The sequence below is a fragment of the Ostrinia furnacalis genome, unplaced genomic scaffold (assembly GCF_004193835.3).
Source record: "Ostrinia furnacalis isolate ACB-3 unplaced genomic scaffold, ASM419383v2 OfSCF2804, whole genome shotgun sequence".
Taxonomy (NCBI): Eukaryota; Metazoa; Arthropoda; class Insecta; order Lepidoptera; family Crambidae; genus Ostrinia; species Ostrinia furnacalis.
The window spans coordinates 326,975-341,429 of NW_021133043.1; the positions used below are offsets into that span (position 1 = coordinate 326,975).

Genomic DNA, 14,455 nt, shown 5'->3' on the forward strand with positions numbered 1-14,455 from the left:
CTCTTTGCTGAAGAAACAAAGTACTGACCCATGCGACGGCAGGCTGGACTTATCGGTGTGCGGCAGGCTGGCGTCGGGCGAGGCGGTCTGCGGCGGCGTCAGTGACGTCATGGAGGACAGCGACGACAGCACATCCTTGACTGGAGCCACTCCCAGCGAGGACAGCATCTCGTCCAGGTCGCGGCGGCTGTCCAGGCTGGATGCGGCCGATGCTCTTTGCTGAAGAAACAAATAAAAATGAATCATATTTTTTTTGAGAAAGGTACTGCAAAAGCAAAATACCTAGTAAGATTATTACATTGAGGACACGTAATAAGATTATTATATAAAGGATTATAGATTTACAAAGTGGTTTCAGTTTAAATTGTATATTTTTATTTTATTTTATTTGTTTAACAATGTTTCATAGCATAACAAAATTAAATGTTTAATGTAACATTTATTTAATTTTATACATGTGTGAATGAAAGTTTTGTATTTATAGTTGATGCAAGTTAATAAGCAATTAAGCAGCTGCATATGTTACTGATATAAGCTATACCAATATTATTACGATTTAAAAATATTGAATCATTTTTTAGCTGATCATTTATTTAGATTACTAACAAAAAGTTAAAAACATTTCACATCCCCAGTAGAGTGCTTGGATGCAATCAGTACAGAACCAATCGTGGTAATCCTTTGACCAGCAGTGGATGTCATTTGACTGAAATAAGCGAATTAATTAAATGTATACTTTCATTCTCTTCGGTCCAACTAATACATTTATTTGGACTTGTAGGGATAGGGTAAGTGAATTGTTGTAATAAGATTGAGTGAAACTGTCTTTTGTTTGTAAGCCCGTTTTTTTTGTTATTTCTTTGTTATTTAAATGCTGTGCCTGGCTCTAATCGGAGTTCAGACTTAATATTGTGCTATGTTGTTGTGTTAATTGTATTGTTATTGTTTGTTCTCTGTAGCTGTGCCTTATATAAATAAATAAATAAATTCATTTCTCATACTTACCAAGGCCTCTTCTGCATCTTTCTGTTCTTTTTCCCTCCGACGGCGGTCCTTCTCTTCGCGGAGAGCCTGGAGCTTGGCCTTCTTGCGCTCCAGCTCTGCCTTTCTGTCTGACATGCTTGACATGGTTGCTTCTGCAAATCGTGTGTAAATTATGATCAATAAATATTATAAATACCTACTAAGAATATTAAAACATTAAAGTTAGATTTTGTCTCGTCAATGTTTACATATTAATATAATATTACACTGATAATGCAAGGAATTCAGTTTTCAATTGCATTTGTTTGTCAGAGTAAATAAACAACAAAAAGATGTATTTTTCCAAAGTGAGCAGGTAGGAAACTAAAATAAACAATAACTTTATCAAACTCCAGCTGATTTGTGTGATTTTGACATAGCTGGGCACCGTTAATCAAATAGTTAACTTCGTTAATCGTTAAACCGTTAATAAAAAAATTAACTTCGTTAAACGTTAAAAAGTTACATTTCGCAAGATTTAACGCAAGTTAACGTTAATCGTTAATCCGTTAACACATGATAATAAAAAGAAAAAAAGAATTGTATGCAAGGTTCAAATAATTTCGAAAGCTTGTATCGCGCATGGAATTTATTCCTCTTTATGTTTGCGCTACAAGCTTTCGAAATTATTTGAACCTTGCATACAATTCTTTTTTTCGTTTTAGTACAACTGCATTTCAGAATAAATGCTTGTTTTTAAAAAAGTTTTTTAAATATTATAATTTTATTTTACACTTTTTAGTAGTATCTCAATCTCAGAGCCTTGGTTCAATTACAATACAATTTAGCACCAAAATGCTCGAAAAGACAAATCCAGCAATAACACAAACTTGATAAGTTTCCACCGTTTCGTTTAGGAATTCCTATGGCCACCTCCTGACTCCATCATCAGGACCCTGGACATCATCTAGTAGTAAAGTGCTCGAAAAGGCAAATCCAACGAACCCAAATTCGATGCGATGCCACCGTTTCATTTAGGAGTTCCTATGGTCACCTCATGACTCCATCATCAGACCAGCTCAATGGTACCATAACATTGCATTGTCATCGTACTTACATAAGATACCAAATTTCAGCTCAATCGGTTGAGGAAAACTGGTCTTAAATTCAGTTGCAAGAGTTGTCCCACACATACTAACAAGTGTCGTTAGTGATCTGGTTACAAAAAATTGTTGTTTCGGGTTCTGGAAGTTCTGGAAGCCCGAACGTACTTGTCAGAACGCGTTTTTCAGCGTCTTTTTGGTAAATAGTAGGTACTGGATTAACGATTAACGGACTTAGGATAATTTAACGGAAGTTAACGAGTCCGTTAACATTTTTTAAAGTTAACTTAAAAGTTAATCCGTTAAGAGAAATGTTAACTTCGTTAATTAACGATTAACGGATTAACGAGTTAATGCCCAGCTATGGATTTTGAATAGTTTATACTTTATGGCACAAGGTAATCTTTGAAATCATTTGAATCGAAAGGAAATAACAATAATTAGAAAAACAAATATTACGGGCGGAGCCGAGCGCACCGCGAGCAAAGGCTTCGCCATCGCCAATAAGAAATAACCAACTTTGTTTTAGCTTGTAGTATTATTAATAATATTTAAAACTGCAACACACCTGTGATGGAATAATAAATTGATTTGATTGTTCCTTACATGGAAGATGTCAAGAATGTATGCGATGCGATGTCTTCCAGTCTGATGTCATCATTTCACTGATCGATTTATGATTCACATTATTATAATTCACTTTATTTATGCATCTTAGTACTCACCTATTTCTGTGTAAGATGTTACAAAAACATTTCACATCCTCAAGAACACCAGCAGAACGTGGCAGAAAATATACTTAAGGATAACGGGAATTAGGAGAGGTAATCGACAGGAACTTTAACAGGAGTTTGAAGAATTTACGAAATACACTTTATGTGATTCTATTACAGTTAGTTCGTGGCAGATTTGTGCCAATATAGTTTCAGAAAAACTTGGAAAACTGGAGAAAGTCGAAGCAGGTACACAATCAATCAATTGGACATTTCCTTTTGTAAAAAAAAAATAATGGAAGTTGGAAGAAAATTACGGTGTTGCTAGGTTGCTACCACTAGTTTTTGATCATTTCTACTCAATCAATTAAAAGCGCCCTATAATTCTAAAAATCAAAACAAAGCCAAAACTTGAGGTACCTACCCTTTGCTGATTTTTTCACTCTCGTTTCATTTCATTTTGTTTTTGTTCGTTAAGTTTTAATAAATTCTACCAAATCGTCTAATAGTTTTAACATGGAAACACTTGTTACGAAAACGTTCAAAAGTCTACAAAATATTTTTTACGCTTATTTTTAGATTTTAAATTACGCATTAAATTTCATTTACGTGCACATTTTTAATATTGCATTAAACTTGTTATTAATAACTTTATTTTTTTAAGATAGTATAATTTATACAATATGATAAATGAAAATAAAGCAAATAAATATTTTTGCACCAATTGGAACATATTTTGGTATTTGAGCAGATTTTTATGACGGCTGTTTTCCTTGAAAAAGTCAAGTTTTAAATTTCGGTATACTTATTTGTGATTGGCTGCTAATTCCATGACTTTTCTATCAACCAATGCTATTTCGTTAATCTGACAGTTGTAAAATTTCCATTTGAATATTCGTTGAAAAAAACAGACTTTAATAGGGTGTTGTCCGGCTTGATGAGTTTTGTGACAACGCTAACGTAATGATCAAACAATTTTATTAATTTTCTGACTGATTCGGTTGTTTCTGTTTCTTGCTTTTGGTTGAAACAATAATGAAATTATGATGAGTAATTTTGTGTGTTATTTAGTTGTGTTGCTTTGCTATGGCACTTCAAATCTATATGCAGGTTAGTTGTACGTTATTTATTTCAATTTTTGAAGTAATTTCTGGCTGTATTTTGTACTTCTCTCAGTTGGAATTTTACTTATTGAAGAATTAATTATATTTTCTGTGTCATGGACTAAGTTAGAGTATTCTTTTTTAGCGTCATAATATGTGTTGATCAAAAGACTCACAAGTTCACAAGTACTTTTTCTGAAATTAAGAATGTTACGGTGTTAGCGTCGTAACCAAGGGTACCCTTGGTTTCTATTGTCATTATTCCCATTCCTATCTCTCCATATAGTAATCACAAAATACTTAAGTTACTGAATTTAATAGAAGGAAGTGGAGATCAGCATGATAGTTTCTGTTATTATGACANAGACATCATTATAAATTTTATGATTACAGACTCCGTAAGATACTATTTCGACTATGAATGCAACGAGCCACTGGTAGCAAATGCTAAGTTGACCGCCACATCCAGTCTCAGGGACAGAGGGCCAGAAAATGCTAAACTGTATGGTAAGTTGTGTTCATTTGTTACACAAATAGTTTGGTAAAGTTTCTTGTACACAGTTGAGCTTAATGGCAAAATATTTTTCACTTTTTAATTTGCAATTTCAGTAAACTTTTTCATGTCCAAAGTTTAACTTTGTTTGGTAAAACTTTAGTCCAAATCATAAGAGAAATAACTACAAGCTCAAACTCTTGGACATTAAAAAGAAAGTCAATTTGCGTTTGTATTAGATTGTAAATAAGTTTTTGACTTGCATGTAAATAGAATTATGACAGTGTTTTCTATAGTTGCTAGAATTTTGCTGTCTAGAAGCTTCTAGGTGTGTCAAAATAATTTAGTGCTTTTGCACAAAATGTTTATAAAAAAATATGGAGGGATTATAAATGAGGAATTAATGCTGTTAATTAATTCCTCAACAGGTCCACAAAGTATCTAATAAAGTGAGCATTTGGACCATAAGTAATATTTGGAGACATAATCTCTTTACTAGAATAAAAAACTTCAAAATGCAGAAAGCATACAACGTAAGATGGGCATTTAATGCTTCAGCATGGAAGCCAAACGAACAAGACATCCTCCTGGCTTCAAGCTGTGTACAGCCTGAAGAAAAACAGAGAATATCAAGGTTTTTCTTCCAAGATGATGCTAAATCATCTCTGATTGGTCGCCTTATGATGAGGAAGTTTGTGCATTTGTCTACTTCAATACCATATGAGGATATTAAACTGGGCAGAGATGGCCATGGGAAGCCTTATCTAATGGGTGCAGGAGAAATGCCATTGAGCTTCAATGTGTCACATCAAAGTGACTATGTGGTGTTGGCTGGCTGTGTCGATCATAATGTTGGTGTTGACATCATGAGAATAGAGCCACCAACCAACAAAGATGTTCCAGAGTTCTTTCGTTTGATGAATAAACAATTCTCCCACCAAGAGTGGAAAACTATTAAAAGTTTTACAACAGAGATGGAGCAAGTTGCGTGTTTTTATCGCCTGTGGTGCCTGAAAGAGAGTTACGTGAAGAACACAGGTTTTGGCATTACTGTTCCCCTTCACGAAATAAGTTTTGATGTGAAGACAATGAAGTTAGAAGTTGGGAAGTTTGTTAAGGATACAACTTTATATGTGAGGGGGATTTTGAAGCAAGATTGGGTGTTTGAGGAGACATTACTGGATGAATCACATGCTGTTGCAGTGTCTATTCAAATGGGGAAGGATCCTGAGCTTCCCGTTGTACCCTTTACACACCTGACCTTTGAAGATATCATCAAGGAAAATAAACCCTTACATGAAAGTGACTCAGACTTTAGCAGAGACTTTATGAAGAAGAAGTTTAAATACTGATAGAAAAGTGTTTAATTTAAGAAATACTACATTTTATTTTATTATTACAAATGGGATAATNGGAATAATGGGGTTTTTAGTTGTTGTTAAGTGTTGTGGCGCGGCTGGGATGTTTCGATGTTTCTAGGCTTAAGCTATTCACACAAGCATTGTCATAGGCATGTTTGAGAAATAAACAGTAAAACCGAACCGACCATTCATTTCCGCTAACATACCATCAGAGTACTAACACGTCGCTGTGCCGCTGGCAAAGCCTTGAATGTGAGTTTCGGTGTAAGGTTTGAACGCGTGGACGGCGTCGGAGAACGACTTCGACCAGCAGTTCGTCATCGACTTCGGGTCGGTGAAGAACATCACTCGCATCGCCACGCAGGGCCGTGCGCACTCGCGCGAGTATGTGCAGGAATACCGCATCAGCTACGGGTCGAACGGACTCGATTATGTGCAGTACAAGGCGGCGGAAGGCGAAGTCAAGGTAAAGTCGACGCTATAGGGACGTAACAAGGTTCAGGTTCTTTTCAGGGTGTGTAAACTCTGAAATGAGCTTAGGTGAAGGGTGGTGATGGCTTGGGCTTGTAGGCAGACTTGCACGTTTTGGCAGTAGTGTGCTTCACGCTTTGTAGATAGATTGGGGATTCACGGGTTATCAGTTCAATATCTATTAATAACCGTGGACTATTAATACATAATCATTAAGCTTCATAAAAAACTAATGATTACAAAATAGTTTTTTATATTGTCATATCCACACACTATTCATTTGAAATCTCATTCCATTAGTATATTATTTTATTTTATCAAAATCCTACCTTGATTTCTAAAGTAAGTAAATTATGTAAGTAATTAGAAATCTACTTTGCAAAATCCATTGTTAAATTATTGAACAAAGCACTGATCGATAATGCTCCCATTTCAATAGAATTACAAATATTTATATAAATACCTTTTAAATACTATCACTACTAAAATATAATTTTTGGTACTTGATCAATAACAAGTTTTCTCTACTAATTCACAAGGTGGTTCAAGTCTACTTATACAAAGCAGCTTACGATTATTTGTGTCGTCAAGTCAATTGCATTATGTTGATATGTTCATAGCTTCTTGTTTGTGTTTCTGAAAAGACTGAATAAAGTTCATTTTTCAAATATTTAATTTAAAGTTGGGCTGAAAAGAATACCCACTGATAATTATTTGTTCCCACTAAATCTTAAGGGATTTGAAAGTCACACTGTATTTTTCTATTATTATTCAATTTAATTTGATTCTCGTAAAATTATAACTCAACAACTTGACGACACAAATACTCAATACCCAGTAGATTCGGACTAACTGTACAGCACTAACTAACAATAACGGTGAAGGGACCTCAAGCTGGACGTCGCAAGAGAGCTCGTACTACCAGCACCTGACCATAAACCTGCGCAAACGCATGGAGCTTCGCGGAATCGTCACCAGGGGGCGCTACGCTACCGACGAATACGTCACGGAGTATATGCTCCAGTATTCTGACAATGGCGAGAGCTGGCGAGCTATACCTACCGCCGATGGATATACACAGGTCTGTATTATTCCAAGGAGATATCAAAATGACTGGCTTTTTTAATCATCATCATCATTTCAGCCATAGGACGTCCACTGCTGAACATAGGCCTCCCCCAATGATTTCCACAATGGCTGGTTGGTGGCGCCCTGCATCCAGCGCCTTCCTGCTACCTTTATGACATTTTTTATTATAAAAGTCAATTATTTCTTGGAATTAGGCACTTTTACACGTCCCAGTTAGACCCTACTACTGGGGTCAATAAAGAGGGCAGGTGCTGAGAAGAAGCAGCGCAAGGAACTCGGTCACTATTGTCAGACTCCTTTTCAAATGCTTACAAAAGTGTTTTGTAATGTGAGTTAGGCTAATCTTTCTCACTTTTTGTATTTGACTGTCTTTGGCTAACACCCTGTATCTCATTCATAAAGCCGCCGACGAAGCTGAATATGGTTTTGTAATTTGTTTTACCAAGTCCATTCCAATTTACTGTCTAAATGTGTGGGGTTGCAAATGCACCCCACCCCTTCCCCTTTTGTTGTTGTAGACCGAAGTGAAGGGATTAAAAGGAGATTAGCGGCTATTCGACCCTTAAGTAGGTCAACGTTAACCAGTTGCATTGTGTTAAAATTGTTATACTGAGTTACTGGTTGACCAAGATTGAAAATAGTTGCTTTTTCGAAGTATAATAAATCAAATATTCATCCAGATTCACTAGAATAAATTTGATTTATAGTGTACTGTATAAACTGTATTATGCTTCCTGTTGAAGTGATCGCAAACATTTTTCTTGCTGCCATAAATAGCAGTCGTAAAATCTTCATTTGTAAACAGATATCGGCAAGATATTTGTTTACATCGATCCGTGTTGAATCTGACGGTAAACAGACCAAACATCTAATTTTCCTTCGAGATGATCACAGATTAAGAGTAGGCGCACACCGTTGATTTTTAGTTGGCCGATAGTTGTGCCCGATTTTAATTTGTATGAAGAATCGGCCAAATCGAATCGGCGTAGTGTGCGCACTCCCATACATGCCCATACTGATCAACTGCCCGACTAAACTATCGGCCGACGAAAAATCAACGGTGTGCGCCTACTCTACCTCAACAACAGATAATGTTGAATAAGATTTGTTTACTGAAAGTTCAAAGCTTCTTTTATTACCTCTGCTAATGCAATGCAATGAGACAGTCTTTATGTCATGAATCATAATCAATCTGAAGGATAGATGATCCAAATTGCAAAATATCATAAATTACAAAGATGCCACTGTTTTGAGGGCCTTATAATATTAGCAAAGTACCTAATTCTCATTTACTTGGACCATGTCCACAGATGTTCGAAGGCAATCAGGACGGCAACACAGAACACAAGAACGAGTTCGAAGTGCCGATCATAGCGCAGTACTTACGCGTCAACCCCATGCGATGGCGCGACAAGATTTCGATGAGGGTGGAGGTCTATGGATGCGATTATGGTACGTATTTCGTTAACAATACAGCTTACATTTGCTTAGTGTTTTTAGCGCGTGGTCAATGAAAGCTCTGTTCACTTAATCTTATCAAATAAACTGGTATCTATAGTTAACAGGCTCTGCTGTCCAATGTCTTTTAAATGTAAGATTTTAAACTTTCGCGTTCCATTTCAATTAAAATAGTAAGACACGGGTCTTAACGCGACGTTTATTAATGAGTTACATTATGTACTCACGGCTTGACGTTTCGGCTACGATGACGACGCCGCGAACCGCCAGTGTGCTTGTGACCACGGCTGCAGACCCGTGTCTTACTATTTTAGTCTCTTAAATGTTTTGGTCTATAGTTATCAGATGGGTCCAGTCAAAGGGATATTCCGATAGCATTGTAACTTTCGGAATTCCTATACCCTGTGGGGCAAAAATGTAGTACAAATTACGTTTTATTTTCCAGTCGCCGATACCCTCTACTTCAACGGCACATCGCTCATCAAAGTCGACCTCCTCCGGGACCCTATCTCAGCGTCACGAGAGGTGGTGCGGTTCCGATTCAAGACCAGTACCGCGTCAGGGGCCTTGCTTTACTCTAGAGGCACGCAGGGCGACTATATTGCGTTGCAACTGAGAGATAATAGGCTGGTGCTGAATATAGACTTAGGTCAGTAAAGTACTCTGTACCCTTTTTTTTTTCCAGAAAGTTTTATAAATATGGACAGGAGGCGTTTCTGCAATGACTTCAAGGAATGCAAATCGCAATAGACGCGCTGCCGAGAATTTCATACTATGTGACAGCGGATGCATGCCTTCACATTATAAAAACGCTGCTGCCGCGCTGCTGTTGCGCTTCTAACGCCCTAATGTGAAAGTGCTCTAATTAAGCTATATATTTTGGCATATTACGTTTTATAGATACAACAAAATATTTTGATGAATGTGCTGTCGGCTACAGGGGACACGGCCAGGTGAGTTGTAACAGAAAAGACTTGATATTGTCTATTTTTGAAAAACTATAACTATCGCAACAGCGCATTTGTTAGCTCGAGACTTGAACTTAAATACGCGTACTGTTACGAGCTCGTTAGTAGTTGATAAGTTCCAAAAAATTTACAATGTCACAATTTATTGTCTTCTGTTACAACCCACTTCGGTCTCCCCTACCAACCAATGTAAAGTCCTAAATGGATATTGATTTAATTTTCTTCCTCCAGGTTCCGGCACCCCCACTTCAATGGCGGTGGGCAGCCTCCTCGACGACAACATCTGGCACGACGTGGTGATCTCCCGCAACAGGAGGGAAGTCCTGTTCTCTGTCGACCGAGTGGTCGTGCAGGACCGCATTAAGGGCGAGTTCTCGAGGCTTAATTTGAATCGCGCGGTAAGTGTCCCAGTAGGCCTAGTATGTGCGCCGTGATGAACTTTTATCGCGCTATCTAGTTTATCGATTTTACGCGATAAGCCCATACGTTTGTCGACTAAAATCAATGATAAGATTTTATCACTTCGCAAATAGCAGGCACATTTAGCAAATAGAAAGATATTAGGAATCTTGTCAGATTGATAACTTGTAGAAACAAATTGGTGATTTTGGTGATTCTTGTAATTATAAACGTTTAACTGTCAAATATGTTGTAAGATATATTATTATGAGCTTTTGAGAGAACCTTCGGTAAAATGATGCTCTCTACAACTCGCTCGAGCTATTAATTTATATTTATATATTGAAAATATTTTTTGTTTCCACACTAGCTTTGCTGGTGAGATAAGCTGAGCTGTAACTATTTTAACATCTACCTTGTTGTATTACCTTGTCTCGGTGAATAAATGATCTTTTTTTTTTTCGTTTAGTTCTACATCGGCGGCGTGCCCAACTTCCAAGACGGCTTAGTGGTGACCCAGAACTTCACGGGCTGCATCGAGAACTTGTACCTCAACGCCACCAACGTCATCCAGCAGGTCAAGGGCGGGCTCGAGGCCGGCGAGCCCTTCAAGTACCAGAAGGTCAACACGCTCTACGCCTGCCCGGTCAGTACACGTATACGCTATGGCTGGTTTTAGTGTCACCAGGCCTGTTCATCTCTGCGAGTTTACATCGAAAACAAAACACGCACGATGCCCACCTACAGGATACTATTCGACAAGGCCTCACATACGAGCGAACATTGACTCACGCACGCGTATTCTTGTGTATGATGGAAGAAACTAAAATAAAATGGTGTACTAAATACTGTGCAGTATTTAACTGCCTAAATAATAATAAAAACTCAGAATGTACTTTTTTAAGTTGCCTGAAGACACTGAGAGGTAAATAAGTAGTTAATATTATTCATGATAATTCTTGCTACATCATGTATTTCCTCCGCCATTTTCCGCAGTTTGGCACCTCACGTCACATTATTTTACCGAAGTCAGCCCTATAGCTTCGGCGCAGTGCCGATCACTGACGTTTGTCAACAAAATGGTGCTTGACTCTTGAGACAGGCTAAATTACACCATATTGTTAATGACATTGAGCATACATTTTTTAAATACCTTCGCGAAGTAAAACTTCTGTACGTAGTACTTATTATTATTCTGTGGTGTCACGCGGACCGTCCGGTGCGGACCCGCTTCGCACGGCCGATCTGTATGAACTTCTAGGGAGCGTTTTAGAGTAATGCGGTCCGGAGGAACCGCTCGCTCCCTAAAGCCCGGTCTGTGAGCACGTAGAATTTTGTCCAATGACCCCAAACTATCCACCCTTATCGCTCGCGCGTAATTATATTGCTGTCGCGACTGTGCGACGGGCGCCCGCAGTGAGTGTGCGAGCGCGACAGCGACATAATTACGCGCGAGCGATAAGGATGGGTAGCTTGGGGTCATTGGACAAAATTCTACGTGCTCGCAGACCAGACTATAGCAGTTCATACTGATCGGCTGTACGGAGCGATCCGCACTAACAGTCCGCGTGACACTAAAACCAACCTATACGTATACGCCCGTATTCACCAACGATGCTTGCTTAAGTGAAGCAGCAAATCGAATGCACAGTGTTGAATAAAGCTGTGATTGGTTCGTGTGTCACCCTGTGCGTTCACGCGCACTGTGAGATCTTATTGTGAATATGGGCGTAATAGTTATAATTCAATATCCTCGTATTTTACCTGGATTACATTACATCTGGATGCAGGGAAGGATCGGTTGATGTGGTGGTAGAATCTGTAGAGCCCTTTGTCCAGTCTTCCAGCTGAAAAAAGAAACAAGAAGAATATTTTACTTTGCATGGTATTATTGTTAATAATAATGGCTGAATTGGTGATCATATTTTGTTATTTTCGATATTCTGTACACCCCATTCAAAGAAATATTTATATTCTATTTTATTCTCAATGCTATATGTTAGTTTTCAAACTAAACAAAGAATGCTTAAAACGGGCATAACACACGTTAATCCAAGATTATGAACTTTTACAGTTTAGAACTTGAACCACCTAGTCTGGCGACTGTCAATTTGCTCAAAATTCTCTTCAATATCACGAGATTTCGATGTAGTTAATTTAAATTATATTGGTGGTACACATCGCGGCAAACGTTACTGTGAATCGATATTCGCATTCCAGTTTAAAGCCGCGAACGAACTGTCCCCCCGCAACTATGCCGCCAGACTTTTTGGATCTTGTCATTGCATTTCAATACCCATATAGTAGACCATTATGAAGAACTTGAATTTGACTGTTATTCATTTGTAATGTACCCAAATTTATGCACAATAAATTATTTTGCTTTTGATTTGATTTGTTTCCAGGAGCCAATAATAGTACCCGTAACGTTCCTGAAGGAAGGCTCGTACGCGAAACTACGTGGGTATTCCGGCGCCAACACGCTCAATATCTCGCTGGAGTTCCGCACCTACGAAAACCACGGCCTGCTCATCTACCACAAGTTCAAGACCGAGGGCCACGTCAAGGTTAGATATACTGTTGTAAAATATAGTCTATTACAACTGCATAAGGTGTGTTTCGTCATAGTCTCGGGATTGAAGCACTCGCGTAGTACTCGATTCGCCTGAAGCGATGACGGCGATCGGCGGTCACGTGGCCATAGTTGAGGCAAGCATCGTTATTTGCCGTCATTTCGTTCTCGTCATCCTGTAGGCCTAGGATACGCGTTGCGACAACCGTTTATCGCGTCATTCTATCGATTTTACGCGATAAGCCCATACATTCTGACTTCTAAAAAAAAGAACAAAAATAAGGCGCGCATCCTAGCTCGGCTGGTGAAGTTGGCAATAGACCAATGACTTTGGTAACCGCGAGTCGTTCTTCAATTATGTTGCGCTTCTTAGAGTAGCCTTCATTGTAAGGCTCAAACACATTCCGCTATTCAACTTTCTATTTTCCAGGTGTTCCTGGAAGAAGGCAAGATCAAAGTGGAACTTGACACGCCAGGCGCGCCACGCGTGAAGCTTGACAACTACGCCGATACCTTCAACGACGGCCGCTGGCGCGCGCTGTCGCTCACTATGGGCCCTGACAGTCTTGTGCTAGCTGTGGACAAGCGGCCCGTGCGCACCACCAAGCGTCTGCGCTTCCTGACTGGCGGCACCTACTACATCGCAGGTAACTTGCTTTAGTGGCTCCAATGGGGCTTATAGGCCATGACAATGGACTTAGATCAACTAAAATCACCTTGATCTTCAACGACGGCCGCTGGCGCGCGCTGTCGCTCACTATGGGGCCTGACAGTCTTGTGCTAGCTGTGGACAAGCGGCCCGTGCGCACCACCAAGCGTCTGCGCTTCTTGACTGGCGGCACCTACTACATCGCAGGTAACTTGCCCTCGAGACTCGAGGGCTTATCTTAGTCGTACATCGTTTCAGCCGAAAGACGTCCACTGCTGGACAAAGGCCTTCCCCAAGGATTTCCACAAAGACCGGCCTTGCGCAGCCCGTATCCAGGCACCACACAGATCGTCGGCCCACCTAGTGGGAGGCCTGCCCACAATACGTCTTCCGGATCGTGGTCGTCATTCGAGAACTTTTCTGCCCCAGCGGCCATCAGCTCTACGAGCTTTGTGCCTCGCCCACTGCCACATGATTCTAGCCATTCTGCGGGCTATGTCAGTCACTATGGTTCTTCTGCGGATCTCCTTATTTCTGATTCGATCACGTAGGGAAACTCCAAGGCGAGCATAGAATGCTCCATCGCCCTTTAGGTGACCTTGAGCCTTCTTATCAGGCCCACAGTAGGCAACCACGTCTCAGATCCGTATACCATCACTGGCAACACACACTGGTGAAAGACTTTTGTCTTGAGACACTGCCAGGGCTTATAGGCCATCACAATAGACTCAGATCAACTAAGATCACCTTGACCTTCAACGACGGCCGCTGGCGCGCGCTGTCACTCACTATGGGCCCGACAGTCTGGTGCTTGCTGTGGACAAGCGGCCCGTGCGCACCACCAAGCGTCTGCGGTTCCTTACTGGCGGCACCTACTACATCGCAAGTAACTTAAACTTAACCTGTCCTAGTGGCTCTACAGGGGCTTGTATAGGCCATGACACTGGACTCAGATCAACTAAGATTACCTTGACCTTCAACGACGGCCGCTGGCGCGCGCTGTCGCTCACTATGGGGCCTGATAGTCTGGTGCTAGCTTTGGACAAGCGGCCCGTGCGCACCACCAAGCGTCTGCGCTTCCTAACTGGCGGCACCTACTACATCGCAGGTAAC

The 14,455-nt window shown here is 39.9% G+C and overlaps 2 protein-coding genes across 15 annotated transcripts in view; one reads left to right on the forward strand and one right to left on the reverse strand.

Annotated features, from left to right (window-relative positions):
• The window catches only part of sw (cytoplasmic dynein 1 intermediate chain short wing), a 33,683-nt gene extending 30,596 nt beyond the window's left edge, over window positions 1-3,087 (reverse strand). For 12 of the 14 annotated variants that reach the window (XM_028309631.1, XM_028309629.1, XM_028309628.1 and 9 more), the window contains exons 1-3: window positions 2,792-3,087; window positions 1,006-1,136; window positions 29-219 (exon numbers count right to left, since the gene is read on the reverse strand). In XM_028309631.1, coding sequence (XP_028165432.1) covers window positions 29-219; window positions 1,006-1,128 — 314 coding nt within the window. In that variant the 5' untranslated portion in view covers window positions 1,129-1,136; window positions 2,792-3,087. The other 2 variants (XM_028309620.1, XM_028309621.1) reach the window with 2 other exon arrangements.
• Window positions 3,088-3,682: 595 nt separating this feature from the next.
• Nrx-IV (neurexin-4) overlaps window positions 3,683-14,455 on the forward strand; it is a 43,420-nt gene continuing 32,647 nt past the window's right edge. The window contains exons 1-9 of the mRNA XM_028309634.1: window positions 3,683-3,889; window positions 4,276-4,389; window positions 6,006-6,202; window positions 8,607-8,748; window positions 9,200-9,403; window positions 9,954-10,120; window positions 10,591-10,767; window positions 12,527-12,688; window positions 13,124-13,340. Coding sequence (XP_028165435.1) covers window positions 3,823-3,889; window positions 4,276-4,389; window positions 6,006-6,202; window positions 8,607-8,748; window positions 9,200-9,403; window positions 9,954-10,120; window positions 10,591-10,767; window positions 12,527-12,688; window positions 13,124-13,340 — 1,447 coding nt within the window. The 5' untranslated portion in view covers window positions 3,683-3,822. The remainder of the gene's footprint in view (window positions 3,890-4,275; window positions 4,390-6,005; window positions 6,203-8,606; window positions 8,749-9,199; window positions 9,404-9,953; window positions 10,121-10,590; window positions 10,768-12,526; window positions 12,689-13,123; window positions 13,341-14,455) is intronic.